General features: G+C 50.4%; 5 protein-coding genes across 5 annotated transcripts; 2 read left to right on the forward strand and 3 right to left on the reverse strand.

The window, feature by feature from the left end:
* Positions 1-3,090: 3,090 nt before the first annotated feature.
* Positions 3,091-4,130, forward strand: GGI43DRAFT_252391 (uncharacterized protein). Its single transcript, XM_083200845.1, has 3 exons — positions 3,091-3,337; positions 3,397-3,479; positions 3,545-4,130. Exons 1-3 carry the CDS (start codon positions 3,173-3,175, stop codon positions 3,804-3,806), a joined length of 510 nt encoding a protein of 169 aa, XP_083064271.1. The 5' UTR covers positions 3,091-3,172; the 3' UTR covers positions 3,807-4,130.
* Positions 4,131-5,600: 1,470 nt separating this feature from the next.
* On the forward strand, positions 5,601-8,408 carry GGI43DRAFT_396647 (uncharacterized protein). Its single transcript, XM_083204999.1, has 3 exons — positions 5,601-6,399; positions 6,459-7,730; positions 7,799-8,408. The coding sequence occupies exons 1-3, from the start codon at positions 6,012-6,014 to the stop codon at positions 8,248-8,250; spliced, it is 2,112 nt and encodes a 703-aa protein (XP_083064272.1). The 5' UTR covers positions 5,601-6,011; the 3' UTR covers positions 8,251-8,408.
* A 1,502-nt stretch (positions 8,409-9,910) lies between these two features.
* Positions 9,911-10,913, reverse strand: GGI43DRAFT_380624 (uncharacterized protein; the record flags this gene model as incomplete). The annotated part of the gene is made up of 2 exons (XM_083203008.1): positions 9,911-10,082; positions 10,189-10,913. 2 exons carry the CDS (start codon positions 10,911-10,913, stop codon positions 9,911-9,913), a joined length of 897 nt encoding a protein of 298 aa, XP_083064273.1.
* A 3,086-nt stretch (positions 10,914-13,999) lies between these two features.
* On the reverse strand, positions 14,000-14,992 carry GGI43DRAFT_252570 (uncharacterized protein). Its single transcript, XM_083200847.1, has 4 exons — positions 14,682-14,992; positions 14,399-14,524; positions 14,085-14,332; positions 14,000-14,025 (listed from the first exon to the last, which is right to left on the reverse strand). The coding sequence occupies exons 1-3, from the start codon at positions 14,886-14,888 to the stop codon at positions 14,180-14,182; spliced, it is 486 nt and encodes a 161-aa protein (XP_083064274.1). The 5' UTR covers positions 14,889-14,992; the 3' UTR covers positions 14,000-14,025; positions 14,085-14,179.
* A 193-nt stretch (positions 14,993-15,185) lies between these two features.
* On the reverse strand, positions 15,186-16,298 carry GGI43DRAFT_252585 (uncharacterized protein). Its single transcript, XM_083200848.1, has one exon. It carries the CDS (start codon positions 16,046-16,048, stop codon positions 15,482-15,484), a length of 567 nt encoding a protein of 188 aa, XP_083064275.1. The 5' UTR covers positions 16,049-16,298; the 3' UTR covers positions 15,186-15,481.
* Between the last annotated feature and the right edge of the window lie 699 nt (positions 16,299-16,997).

Consider the following 16,997-nt stretch of genomic DNA (forward strand, 5'->3'; position numbering starts at 1 on the left):
GTTTACCATACTCCATTTTTGTACGGGGGAGGGGGTTCAGTTGTTGCGGGTAAGTGTTTAGACGGATGCTCGTATATGCTCTTCGCTCCTTCATGGATAGATGGAAACTCTCGAAAAAATAACCCAGTAAAGGCAAGCCGTTGAAACTTGGAAACAAGCAAGGAGGATCACAGTCACATGTAATCCGTTTGAGGAAAAAAAATTTTGCTTGATAATACTTCGTATCTTGATGGAGTCGACGCTCGTATATAATAATAGAAATTGCAACTAGAGTTAGTGGACTGAAGATCCTTCACTTGGGCACGTCGGTGATCGCCGCCCAGTCAATGCAGATGCCAGTCGCGAATGTTCTCCGAAACAGAGACCATAGGGCAGACAAGTAGAGAAAAGAGCGGTCGATCAGGATCTCTGCTTCTATCGAGATCAGGGGCGCTGCAGGTCAGATTTGGCGCCGGTGATCGTTGCTCCAAGAAGCCGACGACGGCTGCGGAAACGGTCGGCTGGTCGGCGCCTCTGCAGCGGACAGCCTGAACCGTCAAAGAGACGGTGTGAGAGACGCGTACTGCTGCTGCTGTTGCTCATACGAGCACAGTACAATACTGCGACGATGTCCCTTGCCTGCGCGCATAAGACACGCATGTACGAGCGTCTCTCCCCTATTTCGCTGCGCAAGCGAACAGTCTAGTGGGTGGCGACCTGGCCATGGCCGATAAGAAGCTGGAGGACCAACAATGGCCGAGCAACCCTGCAAGCATAGTGGATAGATGGGAAATTAGCGGAGGGTCGCTCGGAGTGGGCGCGACAGCAGCACTGGCAGGCAGGGCGCTTCAGTGAAATGGTTCGCTGGCTTGGTAGCCGTCGCTCACCGACGGAGCACAGGGCCATCATGGATGTCACCTAGCGGCAGTACTACTGGCCACTACAGCTGCTAAAGTGCCTCCAGTGGTAAATCCGACCGTAGCGACTTGCACAGTATGAGGCTACTATCACCGATTGCTGGATGCCTGGAAAGTTGGCCTTCAAGCAGCCAGAGTCGCAGGATCGAGGCAGAGTGGATTGTTATTGCGCAAGGTAAAGCGGTGCCCGGGTTTGCTCCCCGTCCAGTTGGGACTCGTCGCTTCAAGGTCTGAGACGTCCCACGTGATTTGCCTTGGAAACAAAACAGACGGAAAGACATCATGTCCACATAAACAAACCCCCTCGTAATATCAATGCAGATTGCATTGACAGTGGAAATTTTCCAGACCGTCCGGGCCGTGTTTTGGTGCATTGATAGTTGAAGTTGTAGTACCAGAGCTACTACTAGTATTATTGATACTATTGATTGCCTGTAAAAGTAGCTACAGTACTGTGTAGTGCCTGTATTATTGGAACTGGGATTAGGCAAGCATCCAGCAACGTGGACGCGGGAGATGCGCATCCTTGCATGCACATCTCCTTTTCTTCTCTCTTCCACCTTGGGGCTTCTAGAGCCACTGCTGCTGTTGCTGTATCGGGACACGACTTGACATCTTACAGCGTTGCAGTGAGGGAATAGGCATGAAATCCCACGAGGCGAGAAAGAAAATTAATTGGTTACCTAGCCCAGTGGTAAAATACTAATCGAAAATGGCAATTCAAGCAATCTCATCTAATATCACTCGTACAGTGAGGAAGGTGCCAGTGAACCCGCTTGCCAGCTTGCTTGTCGCCGAGGCGTGGAAACTGACAAAAACGTTCTGGTTCCTGCATTAGCGTCAGCGCACCCAGAGCCACTAAGAAAGGTTGATCCGATGGCTAGGTGGGCCGACACGCCAAAACAGGGAAAAGTTCAAGGGGAAGAAAAATCAGGAACGACGCTAGCGCTTGGCTAATGGGCAATAGTTGGCAGCAATATCTGGAAGTTGCAGCAGCAAATTAAAATCAGTCCCCATTTATGATTCATCGATTTCGTCCCATGATCGGCGGCGACAGACGACAATAATAGCAGGTGGAAACACTGCTAGAAAGGGGCCGGCTTGGAACCGGATCACCAGAACTGGGCTCTTTAGTTTGTATGGAGACGGCGCTGTTTGGCATAGAAGAGCTCGCGAAACGTGCCCAGCTCCGCATAGTACGAGAGAGAATGCAAGCAGAGGCTTGTAGATGCCGAAAACGGCCCTGTAAGCAGTCAATCATGAGTGGGAAGTTTACTTGGTGCCCTGCGCATCGTAAGAGCAGTGCTATATACGAGGTGTACCTACATGTGTAGCGGTTCGTACTTCGTATCTGCGGTGCGGGTAATGGCTGGGTACTGCTAATTTCTAAGTGTATCTATCAGGCCGATAAGCAGCATGATGGAGGCAATACGGGCCGCCCACATTGTTGTGATGCTTAATACGAGTGAGTACATACAAAGCACTGCTCCAAGACATCCCCTCATCTGTTGCGGAGAGGCGACGAGACTTCGGGGAAATAAAACAAAACAAAACAAAAGCATGGACTCTCGAGTAGTGGGCTTGTGCCCAGATCCGCAGCCATGGTCTGCTGTTGGCAATAACAAAATGCTACCATATATTTCAATAATACTTGTATCGCCTTATGCTACATCACACCCCTCTTTTCTTTAATTTGTAGGTTGAATACTGTTTTTTACTTCCCCTCTTCCCTTGCCTTAATCTCATTTTCGCATCACCTCGTTGGCGCCCGTTAATTCGACAGATTAAAATAAACACGGCAAGCAAAAGCGCCACCATGCGACCCTTTTGATTGTGTGGCTTTCCGTCGCTGGGGCTAGCGTTGCTAGGGCCTCCGTCCTGTAGCCCCCAGCCCCTGCATCGCTGCACCCACGCTCGTGATCCATCAAGAAACCCCCCAAGGTTGTCTGTCTTGCCTCTGCAGCTGGGCCATCCACTCATCCCCATCATGGCCCACTCTTTGCTTCTGCTCTCCCTCCTCCAAGGTGCACCCCTGGCAGCTTCCCCTGGCGGGTTTTTTCCTGCCCCTGTCTCTGCCCACACCACAGTTTGGTTATAAAGCTCGATGCCTCCAGACGCCCATCTGGGTCTTGATCTTTTTCCTTCCTCACCACACACTCACGCTCGCTAAGCACCTGCAAATTACCTTGACATTTTGTCAATTTCATTCTTTAACCAACAACCTCAGCAAATAATCTTAATCAAACTCTTCGAGTTTAATTCCTAATACCGACAAAATGAAGTTCACCGCTGCTGTCGCTCTCGCCGCCGTCGGCGTCTCTGCCGTCTACGTTCCTCCTAGCAACGTCACCGTCGTCACCGACGTCGTCCAGTCCTACGTCACCTACTGCCCCTTCGCTACCCAGATCACCCACGGCAGCAAGACCTACACCGTCACTGAGGTATTTACGACTTGAATCAGCAAAGTTCAAAGAATCTGCGGCTAACATATTTGCGCCAGCCCACCACTCTGACCATCACTGACTGCCCTTGCACCATCACCCGCCCTGTCACCGTCACCAGCAGCGTTGCTTGCATCACCTGGTAAGTTATACACATCTCAGTTCTCACGAGTATACGAATCTAGCAACTAACGTATATCCTAATAGCGGCGGTGCTGCTGCCCCTACCGGCTCTGTCCCTGCTGGCGGCAACAGTGGTTACACTCCCCCTGCTTTCACCAACAGCACCATCAGCACTCCCACCCAGGCTCCCCCTGCCGGTGGCAACGCTGGTCCCACTGGTGCTGTTGGCACTGGTGGCTCCGTCCCCACTGCTCCTCCCAAGGTCCCTACCAACGCTGCCAACAAGGCCGTCCTCTCCGGTGCCGGTCTGGCCGGTATTGTCGGTCTGGCTGCTTTCGTCCTGTAAATCTTGTAAATTTCGACACCTCGCCAATATACCGTCTACGATTTCTCGGTTCAATGATTCTTGGAAGTCGTGGGTTCGGCCTCCGTTCATGATTTTGATATAGAAGGAGGGAACAAAAGTGTTGGGGTATTTATTTGGTTTACGTTCACGGATGGGAAGTGATTGGTTCTTTTTTGGGATGTATAGAGAAGGGTTCTCTTGGGTTATACGGGACAATGCAAGCTCGGTGTTCAAGGGAACTCGATTTTTTTGATCGCCCCACGGGAAGATGCGCTACAATCCATTGTGTGCGGTCGTTTCTCGGGGCCGGAATATAATGTGTCAATTTTTTTCTCCAGCAAATTAGGATGGGTTTGCCTTAACCTCCCTCGCGTTTTCACCCTACTTTGACAAGATTTAAGAAAAGAAAAAAACGCCTTTTTTTCCTGCTTCGAAAAATATCGATTCCATTTCTTTTGTCAGACTTTCAAACTTCGTTCCTTGCTGCGGTAGCACTCCGGATCGCACAAGGCCCTTTTTATATACTGGCTGGGCGTGTTTATGGCCTCTTGTCAATATTTACATATAAGTGTTTGTGAGCTTGGCTATCGTTTTGATAGCTGGCAAGCAGAAATAGCATTTACTAAGAGGGCAGTTTTGGCCCGGCATACTTTCATTGTCTGTCTCTTCTTTGACTATTTTCATCGATGTGGTGAGACTTTCATGTTTTAGACATATCTGTAATTTCCGGCGTGACCAATTATTCTGCCCACCTACCCCGTAAATGCTACGTATCCTTGTAGATTGCAATCCTTCATTCGGTTTCTTGTCTTTCAATAGGCGGTGAAATAATAATGATGTGAACCATGGCAACCCGTCGAGGGCCATGTGGCTTCGGGCCGTGCCATGCCAAGTAGCCGTCCGCTTTTTACTACTAGAGGATTATCGAGCTATTGGCTGCGGCTTGCCAGAAGTGATGCTGGTTAAATGGATGGATGGCATTTAGCCGAACATTATTTTTCTCGCTCGATGCAGCAGTATTGGGCCTTTTTATCTTAAGGATATTATAACTAAGTGAAGGACACCTAGAGGTACTGATATTTGGTTGTTATAAATGGTAGACGCTGTACGCGACCGAACCACCGCGGGTGAATTAGTATTCGAAAGAAGAATTACCACACCATAGAATTGCCTACGATGTTCAATTACTGTGGTTTCTATTTTGACTCTGTCGGATAGTAGTGGATAATAACTCTTTTGACGTGAAATTGCCACTGCACGGAACTTCCCGTACGATGGTGGCTTATAAGTCTATAGGGTGAGTGAGCGACGCTGGCATTGCATTTTTGACAGCCGTCCATGGCACGTCCTGCATGGATTGAGGGAGTTTTTACAATTTATCTGGCATCTTTTATTTCTGCTTTATTCTCTTCTCCTTCATTCATGACTATTATCTATGAGATAGCTTGCATTGTATTGTCAAATTAACTTTTGAATGGGTCGTGTCGCTGACAAGCATTACCGAGCTCTGCCGAATAAAGACGCAGAATGACGCTATCGATAACGCAATGTAACGTGGATGAATCTGGCGCCAGGAACGCCGGCTTCTTTCAGCACTTGTAAATCAAATCGAATAAACTTTATTAGTCAATAGAAATTCTGGGGTAATGCGGTAGTCAATTGGCTTTTGCGGGGAGAATTCGGCAAAGCAGATGTTCGGAGGAAAGGAACAAGATATTGTAGAGCGCAGAGAGAAAGAGCGGGGGCGAATCCGGGGCCCCAGCTCTTCCGTCTCCCACGAGTAATGCTAAGGAATATGGGCAGGAGCGCCGTAGCCTATCCCGGAGAAAAAGCTGCTGCTCCACCGTAGCTTCCGTTTGCGAGCCTTGCCGCAGATATCGCCCCTTCCACGCGCGTCATGGTCCTGTTTTTCATTTCCACTTTGTAGCTCTGGATCTCGCTTCGCGCCTTTAGTCATCAGAAGGCTCTGAACGTAGTATAACCGAGGATAACAGGTGTCTTTACGCTGCTGGATATACTTATATCGACGCTGAGAAGCTCAGACTCGAAAGGGTTTGTGACTGCAGCTTGAAACTCATTCAATTTCCTGTTCATTATCCAGTTTCTTACACGGCATCTTCCGCAATCCATTGGCACCACTCACCCACGCCCCAGCTCCTTCGCATATCGACATTTACTTCAACACATATTTTCTACCTCTCCGGCATGTCAGACAAAGGCAGCCATATTCAGGATGATATCCTGCGACACAGTCTAGAAAACCCTGAAGAATTCTGGGCTCACCAAGCTGAGCATCTCTACTGGCACAAAAAGCCCAGCTCAACATTAAAGCTCACCTCCAAGAAATTGAAGAGCGGCATTGAGCATGACAGCTGGGAGTGGTTTCCAGATGGCGAAATCTCCACGTGTTACAACTGCGTAGATCGACACGTCGAGGCTGGCCACGGCGATCACGTTGCCATCTACTTCGACAGCCCCGTCTCCAAGACAAAGGAGAAGTACACATACCGCCAACTGCTTAATGAGGTGGAGGTGCTTGCGGGAGCGCTGAGAGAAGATGGCGTTCGCAAGGGCGATGTTGTCATGCTTTACAGTAAGTTCACTCCTCAGGGTTTGATCGAGCGTCTCAAGTTACTAATGGTGAATAAAAAGTGCCCATGATTCCCGCTGCTCTGATTGGCATCCTCGCTGTGAGCCGCCTCGGTGCCATTCACTCCATTGTCTTTGGCGGCTTTGCCCCCAACGCCCTTGCTCAGCGCATTGACGCATGCAAGCCTGTCGTCCTATTAACAGCATCATGTGGCATTGACGGCAACAAGCCCCCAATCCCATATCGCCCCCTTGTTGAGGAGGCCTACCAGCTCGCCGCACACCAACCACGCCGGACGTTGATTTGGCAGCGGGATCAGGTCAGGTGGGGGCCGACAGATCGAAGCGCAGGCCAGGCGACCTGGCAGAAAGTAGTGTCTGGTGCGCAAAAAAGAGGCATCAAGGCCGATTGCGTCCCCGTCAACAGTGCTGATCCAGTGTACATTATCCATACGTCTGGTACAACAGGCACTCCAAAGGGAGTGTTGCGAGATGCTGGAGGCCATGCGGTTGGTCTGCATCTCTCAATCAGCTATCTCTTCAACATCCATGGCCCTGGCGACGTTGTCTTCACCGCTTCAGATATTGGTTGGGTCGTTGGGCACTCGTACATCATATACGCGCCACTACTGGCCGGAGCCGCCACCGTCATCTACGAAGGCAAGCCGGTTGGAACGCCGGATGCCTCTGCCTTCTGGCGTGTTATCGAAGAATACAAGGTTAACACCATGTTTACTGCTCCCACAGCTCTGCGGGCTATCAAGCGTGACGATCCTGAAAACAAGCTTCTGGCCGAAATTGGCCAACGGGGTGGTCTTCGCTCGCTCAAAGGTCTTTTCTTGGCTGGAGAGCGATCAGAACCATCCCTTATTTCCATGTATCAAGAGCTTCTTAACAAATTCGCGGCGCCGAATGCCCATGTTGTTGACAATTGGTGGAGTACCGAGGCTGGTTCTCCCATGACAGGTCGCGCCCTAGTCCCTCATGCGGGCAAGGACCGTAAAACCAAGATTCGTGACCATGAGCCGCCTCACCTAAAACCTGGTAGTGCTGGTAAGGCTATGCCTGGCTTTGATATCCGCATTGTGGATGACGAGGGCCGTGAAGTCGAGAAGGGCAACATGGGGAATATTGTACTTGGAATGCCGCTGGCACCAACTGGATTCCGCACTCTATGGGATGATGAGGAGAGATTTTATGGAGGATATTTGAAGAGATTCCAAGGAAAGTGGCTGGACACGGGAGATTCCGGCTGGATTGATGGAGAGGGCTACGTCCATGTCATGAGCAGGAACGACGATGTGCTGAATGTGAGCGCACATCGACTATCAAGTGGTACGTAATGTCTCGTGATTCTACCATTTTTAAAAATAATTTAACTAACTCTGTCCTTCTCTCTTCAGGTGGCATTGAGCAAGCCATTACTTCTCATCCTCTGGTCGCTGAAGCTTGCGTCGTAGGCGTCCCTGATGCCCTCAAGGGCCAGCTCCCTTTCGCCTTCATCACCCTCTCCACTCCGGATCACCCAGCTGCCGCTATCCCTGACGAAAAGGTGACTTCTGAGATTCAGGCCCTTGTGAGGAAGCAGGTAGGCGCCATTGCCTCACTTGGCGGCATCATACAGGGCAAGGGCATGATTCCCAAAACACGCTCTGGTAAGACCCTTAGGCGCGTATTGAGAGAGTTAGTAGAGAACGCTACGAAAGGGGATTATGACAAGGAAGTTGCGGTGCCGAGCACTGTAGAAGACGCATCAGTTGTGGATGCAGCTAGGGGTAAGATCAAGGAGTACTTTGAGGAAGTGGGTGGTAAGCATGCCGCTATTGAGGATCATGGAATAAAGGCCAAGCTGTAAGGGATGAGATGGATGCGAGTTGGAGTTGTGTGAATATGGGTACCTGATCTTACAGGAAATAAGATTGGCGAATCTATCGGTCTAGGATATTTAGCAAGTATGCAGCTTAGGACTAATGCAATGAAAGGAATAACCAAATTCATCATGTTGGCCACGCACCGCATATTATTCCTCTCTCATCGTTATCATAAATAGTATTAGAGAGGGGATGGGGGGTTCATTCGATAACACTATTGGAGTTGCTCTATGTGCTCTCGCTATCTCGCCGTGACAGGCCACTCCAGGACCCCATTTTCTCATCTTCATCTCAACTATCACATAAAACATAAATATTGTGACTGTAGAACACTCTCCATACTCCCCTCTAACAAGGCCCATCCAATACTATTCCATGCCCATTCACCTCACTCATTCGTCCAATGTCACCGCCCACGCAACCAGTCGCCGCCCCCCCTTCTCGTATTCCCCCAAAATAACTCGAAACAGGCTTGCAACGTTTGTTTGTCCTACAATCCCCAAGCAAAATCGCCACTCCGGGAAGAAGCACGGTAACACAAGACGGTGCGCGCGCGTGTGAAGAAAGCAGTGGACGAGGGAGAGTGTTTTGTGGGAGTGTGGCCAAAGTCGTTTTATTGGTGTTATCTGGTAGTTGTTGCGCAAGATCTTTTCTTTTCTTTCCCCTTTTTGTCTGATCTTTGTGGAATCTTGTATCTTTCCTTTCTTTTTTGGAGGAGATTCTCACATGCAAGGTAGTAATTGAGGCGGTTGGATTGTTACATGGTGCTGTGGTGTGGGCGGGAGATTGGGGAAAAAGGAGTTACACGGCGGAGGTGGCACACGGGAATAGGGGTAGGAGAGAATTGACTGATTGTAATTGATTGTAATTGATTGTAAAAGGGGAATGAGTTGATTGTTCTGCTATTGGGTCTCTTTGGAGGGAAAAGGTGCTGGCTAGTTGAAGGCTGTCTAGGGTAGAGATGGATGTTGCACTGCTGTGTGAATACAACAAAACAAAAAGTTGGTAGGAAAGTTGATAGTATTTCATCATTTAGAGAATAACAACCCCAAAGAATGTAATCCAATACATCGAAAACAAGTGAGGTACAGAACTGAGTAATCCATGGGGTGGCTTTCCATCAATTGCTCGAACCAGACCGTTTGATGCGAGTAAATAGTCGTGCGATTACTTACACAAAGCCGTTACAGCCCGGAAAAGATATACACACAAGTCTGTGCAATGAGAGAGATGTCCTGTGAGCCCGGGACAGAGTCTAAAGCCAGTTAGATCACTACTGTCCTTTTGTCTTTAGCAAATAGACCAAAGATAGTGAGTGGCACGGTGAGAACTTCAAATCTCAAACTGAGCAAGTTTTTTTTTGTTCTATTTTTTATTCCATCTTTCCAATATCCTTACACAAGAGAGATAAGAAAACAAAGAGAGATTTCACGATAGCACAGCGCAGGAGTGTGATGTATATTTTTCCATTTGTGGCTCGTGAGAGGTGATATATCATCATTCGTATCAGTGCGATGTGAGAGATCTTCCCCCCCTCTCGACTATCTTTGTCTACAGTGACTATCTTTGTCTACAGCAATAAACGTTTGCCGTCTAACTGAGTCCCTGCAGTGTTTCTATGTGTAATTCAAGAGCAACTATTCGTTAATCATAAAGTGAAGATTGTCCAGAAGGAGGATCTGGCGGCGTGGGTCTAGAGATGGTATCCTGCTTTGAATATAGCCCATAAACGCTATTTTGTGCCTTTGCGGCAATCTTTAGATGAGAGAAGCGAGCTTCCGGCAGTCTCTTCCCTTCTTTGAGACTCTCTAGTACCCTGATGCAAGATTAGTTATTACTTTGTCAATGATCAAAATGAGATTGATGGCTCAACTCCGCGGTCAAACCGGATTGCAGTTCAAAGATTCAGAGACAAGGCCTACCATTCAACGCCAACAAACTTGACGCCGCAGCCACCGATTCTCCGTATCTCCCTATCAAGCTTGCCGGCGGCAAGAGCACCACCAGTCCCATCTCCCCGTCGCGAGCCGTTCGGCCGCCCAACAATGACATGCGTGACCTTTCGCCGTCCCAGGTGCAAGGACATGTTACCGCCATTTTCAGTGATGAGCTGCTTCAGCCGATGGTCAGACACCAAGGGGAATGTACTGCCATTGACATAGACGGTAACTCCGTCAAATAGCTTCCGGGGGTTGTCCTGGGCTTCCGTCTCCTTTTCTTCGTCTTGCAGTCTTCGATGTTCCATCAAGGCTTCCTCAGCCGTTAAGCACGACCTGTTGTCCATTATCTGATCTTTGTCTTCTGCTTCACGCCCCTTCAGGCTCGGCTCCAGCGTCTGGCGCATCAGACCCGGCCGAGTCAGCATATCCATGACGCTCTTCTTCCCCGTGCCATCTCGGGCTTGCTGACCAAGACTTGCATTGCTGTCTCTGGCTCCGGCACCCCAAGTGTCGCTCAAGCGCTCGCCTCCGGAGCCATCGCCGGCGCGGAATTGGCTGTTGAGCTTCCTGCTGCGGGACTGTCGCCACCCCGTGCCGGCCTGCGTCTCTGCTCGCTGGTGGCCTGTTGCGGAGGAGTTCCAAGGGTCCCAGGGGCGTTGGCGCGTGGCGGTGATCCGGGACAGGGGTTCGTTTGGTGGCGGTGACATGTCGTTTTTTCTTTGCTTTTCTCGGCTGTCTCGATTGCAGAATGATGTGCAGCTAGCAGGAAGGTTGCAGCTGTCAATTCTCTTGTCCTCATCTGCTGTTGACGATCGTGTCGACTCCCCAGAGAGATATGGCCACCATCGACTCCATATTTTCCAAGGGAGAAATTAAAATGTGCGCTCCAAGCCTCTTAGCATTCGTTAGGCGTCTCTCCTCAGCACAGCTGCCTTGGGACCCGCGTTTCAGCGCGTTTGTCCCGCTAAAGCGTCGTGAGCCACGGCGCCTGTTTGACGCCAGGTCACATGACCCTGCTGCACCGCGCTCCTCCAAAGATAGATCTCACCGAAAGCCACCCATGCCAGAGGGAGAGAGCATCATTCGATTTCCCCCCCAGAGCATAATATGCCCAGCTCAGGCATGGCGCCATGCCGGCACATTGACGAGAACATCAGGGCTATGCCGCTCTTCCCATACCATTCTATCCCCATCCCTCTCTCTGCCACCGCTCTTGAGCTTCGCCGCCACTCGGTGTAAGTCAGCCAGCAGTTCCATATGTTTCAGCTCCTCCTGCGAAGGGGGTGAACAGACCACCACCATTACATCAAAGGTCTTGCCACCGCTGCTATGCAGTTCGCACGCTGTCCATCCATCCTGTCAACATCTCGCGCGCTCGATCCCGCCAGATTAAATCCCTGCCGGCGCCGAGGACACCCCCAGCCGACTACCCGCGTCGAATGCAATGCAGCCTGGTTGGCTCTCGGCAGCTTGCCTGACGACAGCCTGATGTAGGTTCCAACCATAGAACTTTGCTCTAGATACTTCGTGCTTCGTGGTACTTTGAATGCATGCCCTCGAGCTTTGTTGCTTGAGCTGTCACCATGATGGTTGCACGGATCAACAGACACGCTATCAGCTCACTAGAGCACGCAAGGCACAAGATTTTTGGCTTTCTTCCGGTAATCTTCATCTAATCCTTCCATCTATTCTTGCATGATCTCCGCGGCAGCGTTTATAAGCCGCCGCTTCGTAAGAGGAAGCCCCTGCTCATTGTTGTTCACAGCCGCTTGGCGCAATCCACGATGAAAACTTCAGAAAAAAAGTCCAATCTGCTTTTTTTATAATGAGAGGCGGTACTCATTTCCTAAGCACGTCTCTTGTCAGCAGAATATTGTCTGTGTGACCAATGAATACTATACCTATTAAGCTTCTTTCCCGACTACGACTTGTCTCATCCACTCAGCTCCTTTCATCAGCCTGTTTCCCATATGGTAGGCGAAGCGTAACACTTAAACACTGAATTTGAGAAACGTCTCTCTCGATCCTATGATTATAATCCGATAAATCCAATAGACCGTTATCCAAAGAGACGATTTCTTCAACATCGCTGGCTGACGAGTGGGTTGTGTCTCTCTCAAGAGCTGTCTCTTTCACTGACAATCCAGCCTTTTCAGCTTCTGCAATAAAGAGATGGCACGGTTCACAACACCTTCTCCATGTCCAGAAAAGAGACAAACTACCTCGGTTGTATGACTGCACACCGTGAACCTCTACTGGTAGCTCATGCACAACCAGCTCGCTCAACCAACTCTCCCAACGACGCGGCTGTGGCAGGCTTTTGTCCTACAAGAGCCCTCCCCCTACTTTTTGCTGCGTGCTCTTGTACGTCTCCCCCTACCAGATCATGAACCACGGCATCTTACCTCGCCGCATATGCGCGTCATACCTGCTTTGCAGGCTTTCCGTTTTTTTCTCCTACTTCTACTTCCTGCTCCTACTGCATGCTTCGTGGGCTGTTTCTCCTCTGTGTGTGCGCGCGTGCGCAAAGCCCTGTGCCCCGTGCCCTTTGTCTAGACCGCAGTCCCTCGACTGAAAATCACGGCGAGCTTTTGTGGGATTCGACGGGGGCAGCATCAGCCTCCGGGCCGCCTCACTGCAGATCCCTAGTCGGGGTCCCCCACCAGATTCGAAGCATGCGATGCTGCCTGCTTGCTACATTCGCGGTCAACATTTGTTATTTTGATGATACAAAGCATGTACAAGCAGTAGTACTCGATGCAAGCCTCGGCCTTGAGATCTCGGCTATGAACAGCTCATTAACGTCCCAGCACTGGAGTACCAGAAACAGTAGTATACTACTATCACATTGAATGCCACGTCCATGCCATTTAATCTCTCAACGAGGGCGGGGTGACTTACATAGATCACCCGTCAAAGCTCAATGCCACTTTGCGTGCTTTGCTCTTTGCAAAACTCGCTCTCATCTTCCGCGGTTTTCTTCAATGATCACAAGAGCTGAGCTGTTTACCTCGTCGTCGGCTGCTGCTCAATGTCTCCTCACCTACAGTACGGAGTCCCGGAAGCTTCCAGCCAATCCCCACCTTGCAGGCTACCAAGGTGAGATAGTGTGCTATGCACGGGCAAGACAGATGAGCCTCCATGCACATGTATGTACGAGTACGTCAGTTGGAGACCTACATGCCAATTCACAAATTGGTACCTAATACGAGTAACGTACGCGACAAGGTACTTTGTACCTCGACGCCTCCGTCCATCTTTTAGCTCACATACACACGAGCATACATAGTTCAGCCATTGAGGTTGAACTGAGGGATGATAAAGCTCTGTTGGCAACTGCCCTGCTCATTCATTGTTCATGCAGCGGGAGAGCTAATGTATCACCACAGTTAGTAGCCTTCGTACATGGATGCTGTACATCCTAACACATGCTGCTTGCGTGAGACGAGCGAGGGAGAGCCCAAATCGTATCAACCACCCAGATCTTTGTGAGCTCGGACATCTCTTTTAACGCCATCGTCCACGCAGCGTACCACACAGCAGAGCATCCGTACCAAGTGCTAATAAGTGCGATACGGGCGCTTGCCCTTGCCAGCCACTCTAGTTCTCCTATCGGCAGAGCTCCCTTCTCGCCAGCGTTTCGTTTTACTCGTACATATGTGATGGTGATCATGCTGTAAGGAGCATCAATGACGAGGGGGGAGAGGACCGGGGGCTGGCCCTAGCCACCCACAACGCAGGCAGCTCTCATGGCTGTCTTGCCTCTTTTCTCTTTTTTGTTTTTGCCCTCTTTGCCGCCAGCCGTGGCCCCGGCTGCACCTAATTTGCCCTTCTTGTTGGTCCTACAGCTGTACATGCGAATACCATTGCTTGCTTACTTTCGTTCAGTACCAGTCTTATCGCCTGCTTTGACTACCGCGTTTGGTCAAGCCATTTCTTTCCTTTTTTCTTGTTCTAGGGGCCTTTGATATCCCTAGACATCATGTCTGGTCAACAGCCACCAACAGCTTGACCACAGACTTGTACCGTGGCCATGGGAAAGGACTTCTGCAGTCTGCCCACGGACCGTCTCGTTGGCGGGCGGACCCCCCCTTCCCTCTGAGCTGGCAAAGGACCCAGCACAAGACAAGAAGGAGAAAGTACGTGTTAGTAGATTGGTTTGAGCGGGCTTAGGAAAATTTGTGAGGAATACTGTAGAAAAAATGGCTGGGCCAGCGAGAGCCTCTGTCAACCCAGCCAAATCGTCCGCACGCCCCCGTCCACACGCCCCCCTCCAGAGTGGCACCATGCAAAATCGGGTATGCAAGGGAAGGGGCTGCTGTTAATCCATCAGCATGCGAGCAACGCAATAAGCGGTGAGGGGAGAGCGAGGCGCTAGGCAATGGAGCCACCAAGAAGCTAGACCACCAAGACCACCCAGGTCTACCCAAGTCTCCAGTTTTGAGCGGCAAGACGATGGAAGAAGGGGATAGTACTCCGGAGGGCCCAGCGTAAGGAAATCTGGTCATCATCGGACATAGAAACCCATAGCGGCCGAGAAAAGTTCGGTCTGAGCAGACTGCCGGGAGTGCCCCGAAAAAAGCGTGAGCAAAGAGCGAACCACGGCATGTCACGTCCTCTTGCTCCGGGCATATGCTCCACTCGGTGTAGAAGCAAACGGACGTCGAGATTGCAGAGTACATATAGCACTGACCACGTGGTTCCAAAGAAGCAAATAGCTTCTAGAGAATGTGCATGAGCGTGAATTGAGAAAAGAAAAGACGGAGGATTGACCACGCCAAAGATCCACCTCGCTATTATTTCCCAATGCTACGCGCAACATGCGTACGTATCATATGGATGGTACAGTAGCTGCCGGGATTAGCTGGCCTAACTAGACGTTTATGCCGTTTACTTGTTTGCACTTGTGGCATGCTCGAGTGAGACCAGAAATAGACAACGCCACTGCCATTTCATTAATAAACAGTACGTCACTAGGGCTGTGGGAATTCGCAGGGAGAGACAGTCCAACGGCCAATGCTGGTTGGTTGGCTGAAGAGGATTGAAAGCCAAAGACAACAACACGACCACTAGCAGCCTGGTAGGGTAGCCAAAGCTCATCAGGAGCCAAGCTGTATGGAATATACAAACGGGCGTTGAAAGCGAGAAGAATTAGGCACGAATTAGTACAACTAGAAGAAACGGTAGCATTGTACCTCGTATATCGTCTTCCACCATGATTCCCAATTTCTTGGGGAGAAGGGGAATTGCTTGCAGATTGTCATCAAATATACCTTCATTTCGCCTCACTTCGCCTCGCCTCATCTTGTCTTGTCTCGTTCGTTTGCAGACCCCTAAACATGACGGATAGCGGAATTAGCCTGCCCTTGACAGGCCGCACCTTTTGGAGTGGTGCATTGGCTCCTTTGGAACAGTCGTTATGTTGTACGTCCTTCACAACTAGGGTAGTAGTGGATATTGCTATCAGAGCAATATTGGGAGGGGAAGCCATAGAACAACCCTCGGCCTTCCATGTGAAGCGGACCATTCTTCTACGCATGTATCTGTACACGTACTTCGTGCAAGTAGCATACATTTGCCGAGTCGGGGGGCAGTCTCGCCAGAAATACACGCTTGTCCCATGCGTCTGCAGGCAAGGTGCGCACTTGTATATACAGCCGCGCCCACCATAATAATCAAGCAGCGTGGATTTGAATTTCCTCTGCTCAGACTTCGGGCTCGGACCTCTTTTCCTGCTTGTCTTAGCCATGCAGTCTTTGCATGTGCTCTCGAGCGAAGGGGATTGTAAATTGAAGAGTCCAAGCCAAGAAACTATCACCAGGGTCGTCCGAAGGTGCAGCATAGAGAAACCTGGCGGCAGACGCTAGCTTCTAGATTCGGCAGAGGAAGAAACAGTGTGAGGAGTACGAAGATCAGAGAACTAGAGCCCAATTCCTAGGCAATCACTAGTTCTGTGTCGCAGGGCTCCTCTATGGCTTCGCTTATGAACATCCATTGGGTAATTGGATAGCTCATCCTTGAAGCTCCAACAGACGCTGGATGTGCTGGCTCGACAAAATCGCCCTTCTCTAGTCCGAATGCTCCCACAGGAGGTCCAGCCCTGCGGAGGAGTTGACGTGCTTGGCTGGTGCTAGGGTGGGAAGCCACACAACAGCGCCGGCGACGGCGGCGGACGGTGGCCCTGCGCGGGATCTGGTGTGGTATGGCAGAGACGTGGTGTGCTCTCATTGGTCTGGCTGATATTGAGGACCCTCGCCGCCCTGGCCACTGGAGTCGCTAAAAAAAAACCACCGCATGATACCAAAGACTCATCTCGTCTCTAGTAAGCCCTGGGAACGAAATCAGGAAACCGAAAAAGAAGAGGAAAAAAAATCCCCCATGGATTTGACCGCAGCCACCGGATCAATCGACCCAGCCCATAGCCAATGGTCTTTGAATGAGTGGGTTGTCGTGCTGAAAAGCTGAAAAGGAAGAGAAAATGTCTTTCCCATTCTGGCCCGACCGGAAGCTGTTGCAGGAATACTCGTGCCCTTAGCCATATGAGGATAGAGAGCGAATTTCAGAAATGGCGAGATTGCCATCAGCAGGAACCTAAGTGCCAATGCTACACAGCCGAGAGAAACCAGAGGTCTCCATGTCATCACCAATTCGACTAGGATCAAGGCTTGAATTCTGCACTGTATGAAGCTTCAGCAGAGGTGGGCGGCAGTGTGTTGAAGGCCTGGTATTCCGTACTTAGAGTTCACGCTTCAGCCAGGCCCTGTCGTGGGTGAGTTAAAACTCAGCAACAC

This window comes from Trichoderma evansii (genome assembly GCF_050947405.1).
Source record: "Trichoderma evansii strain SZMC 28006 chromosome Unknown GGI43scaffold_3, whole genome shotgun sequence".
NCBI lineage: Eukaryota > Fungi > Ascomycota > Sordariomycetes > Hypocreales > Hypocreaceae > Trichoderma > Trichoderma evansii.

Bases quoted from the DNA above. Each gene is read 5' to 3' on its own strand.
- GGI43DRAFT_252570 (XM_083200847.1), bottom strand. From the start codon at position 14,888: ATGTACTCTGCAATCTCGACGTCCGTTTGCTTCTACACCGAGTGGAGC. The intron at 14,525-14,681 runs GTACTATCCCCT...ATGGATTAACAG, and splicing joins CTTACGCTGGGCCCTCCGGA to CAGCCCCTTCCCTTGCATAC. The intron at 14,333-14,398 runs GTATTCCTCACA...TTCTCCTTCTTG, and splicing joins GCCCAGCCATTTTTTCTACA to TCTTGTGCTGGGTCCTTTGC.
- GGI43DRAFT_252391 (XM_083200845.1), top strand. From the start codon at position 3,173: ATGAAGTTCACCGCTGCTGTCGCTCTCGCCGCCGTCGGCGTCTCTGCC. The intron at 3,338-3,396 runs GTATTTACGACT...TATTTGCGCCAG, and splicing joins AGACCTACACCGTCACTGAG to CCCACCACTCTGACCATCAC. The intron at 3,480-3,544 runs GTAAGTTATACA...ATATCCTAATAG, and splicing joins AGCGTTGCTTGCATCACCTG to CGGCGGTGCTGCTGCCCCTA.
- GGI43DRAFT_396647 (XM_083204999.1), top strand. From the start codon at position 6,012: ATGTCAGACAAAGGCAGCCATATTCAGGATGATATCCTGCGACACAGT. The intron at 6,400-6,458 runs GTAAGTTCACTC...GTGAATAAAAAG, and splicing joins CGATGTTGTCATGCTTTACA to TGCCCATGATTCCCGCTGCT. The intron at 7,731-7,798 runs GTACGTAATGTC...TTCTCTCTTCAG, and splicing joins CGCACATCGACTATCAAGTG to GTGGCATTGAGCAAGCCATT.
- GGI43DRAFT_252585 (XM_083200848.1), bottom strand. From the start codon at position 16,048: ATGCTGCACCTTCGGACGACCCTGGTGATAGTTTCTTGGCTTGGACTC.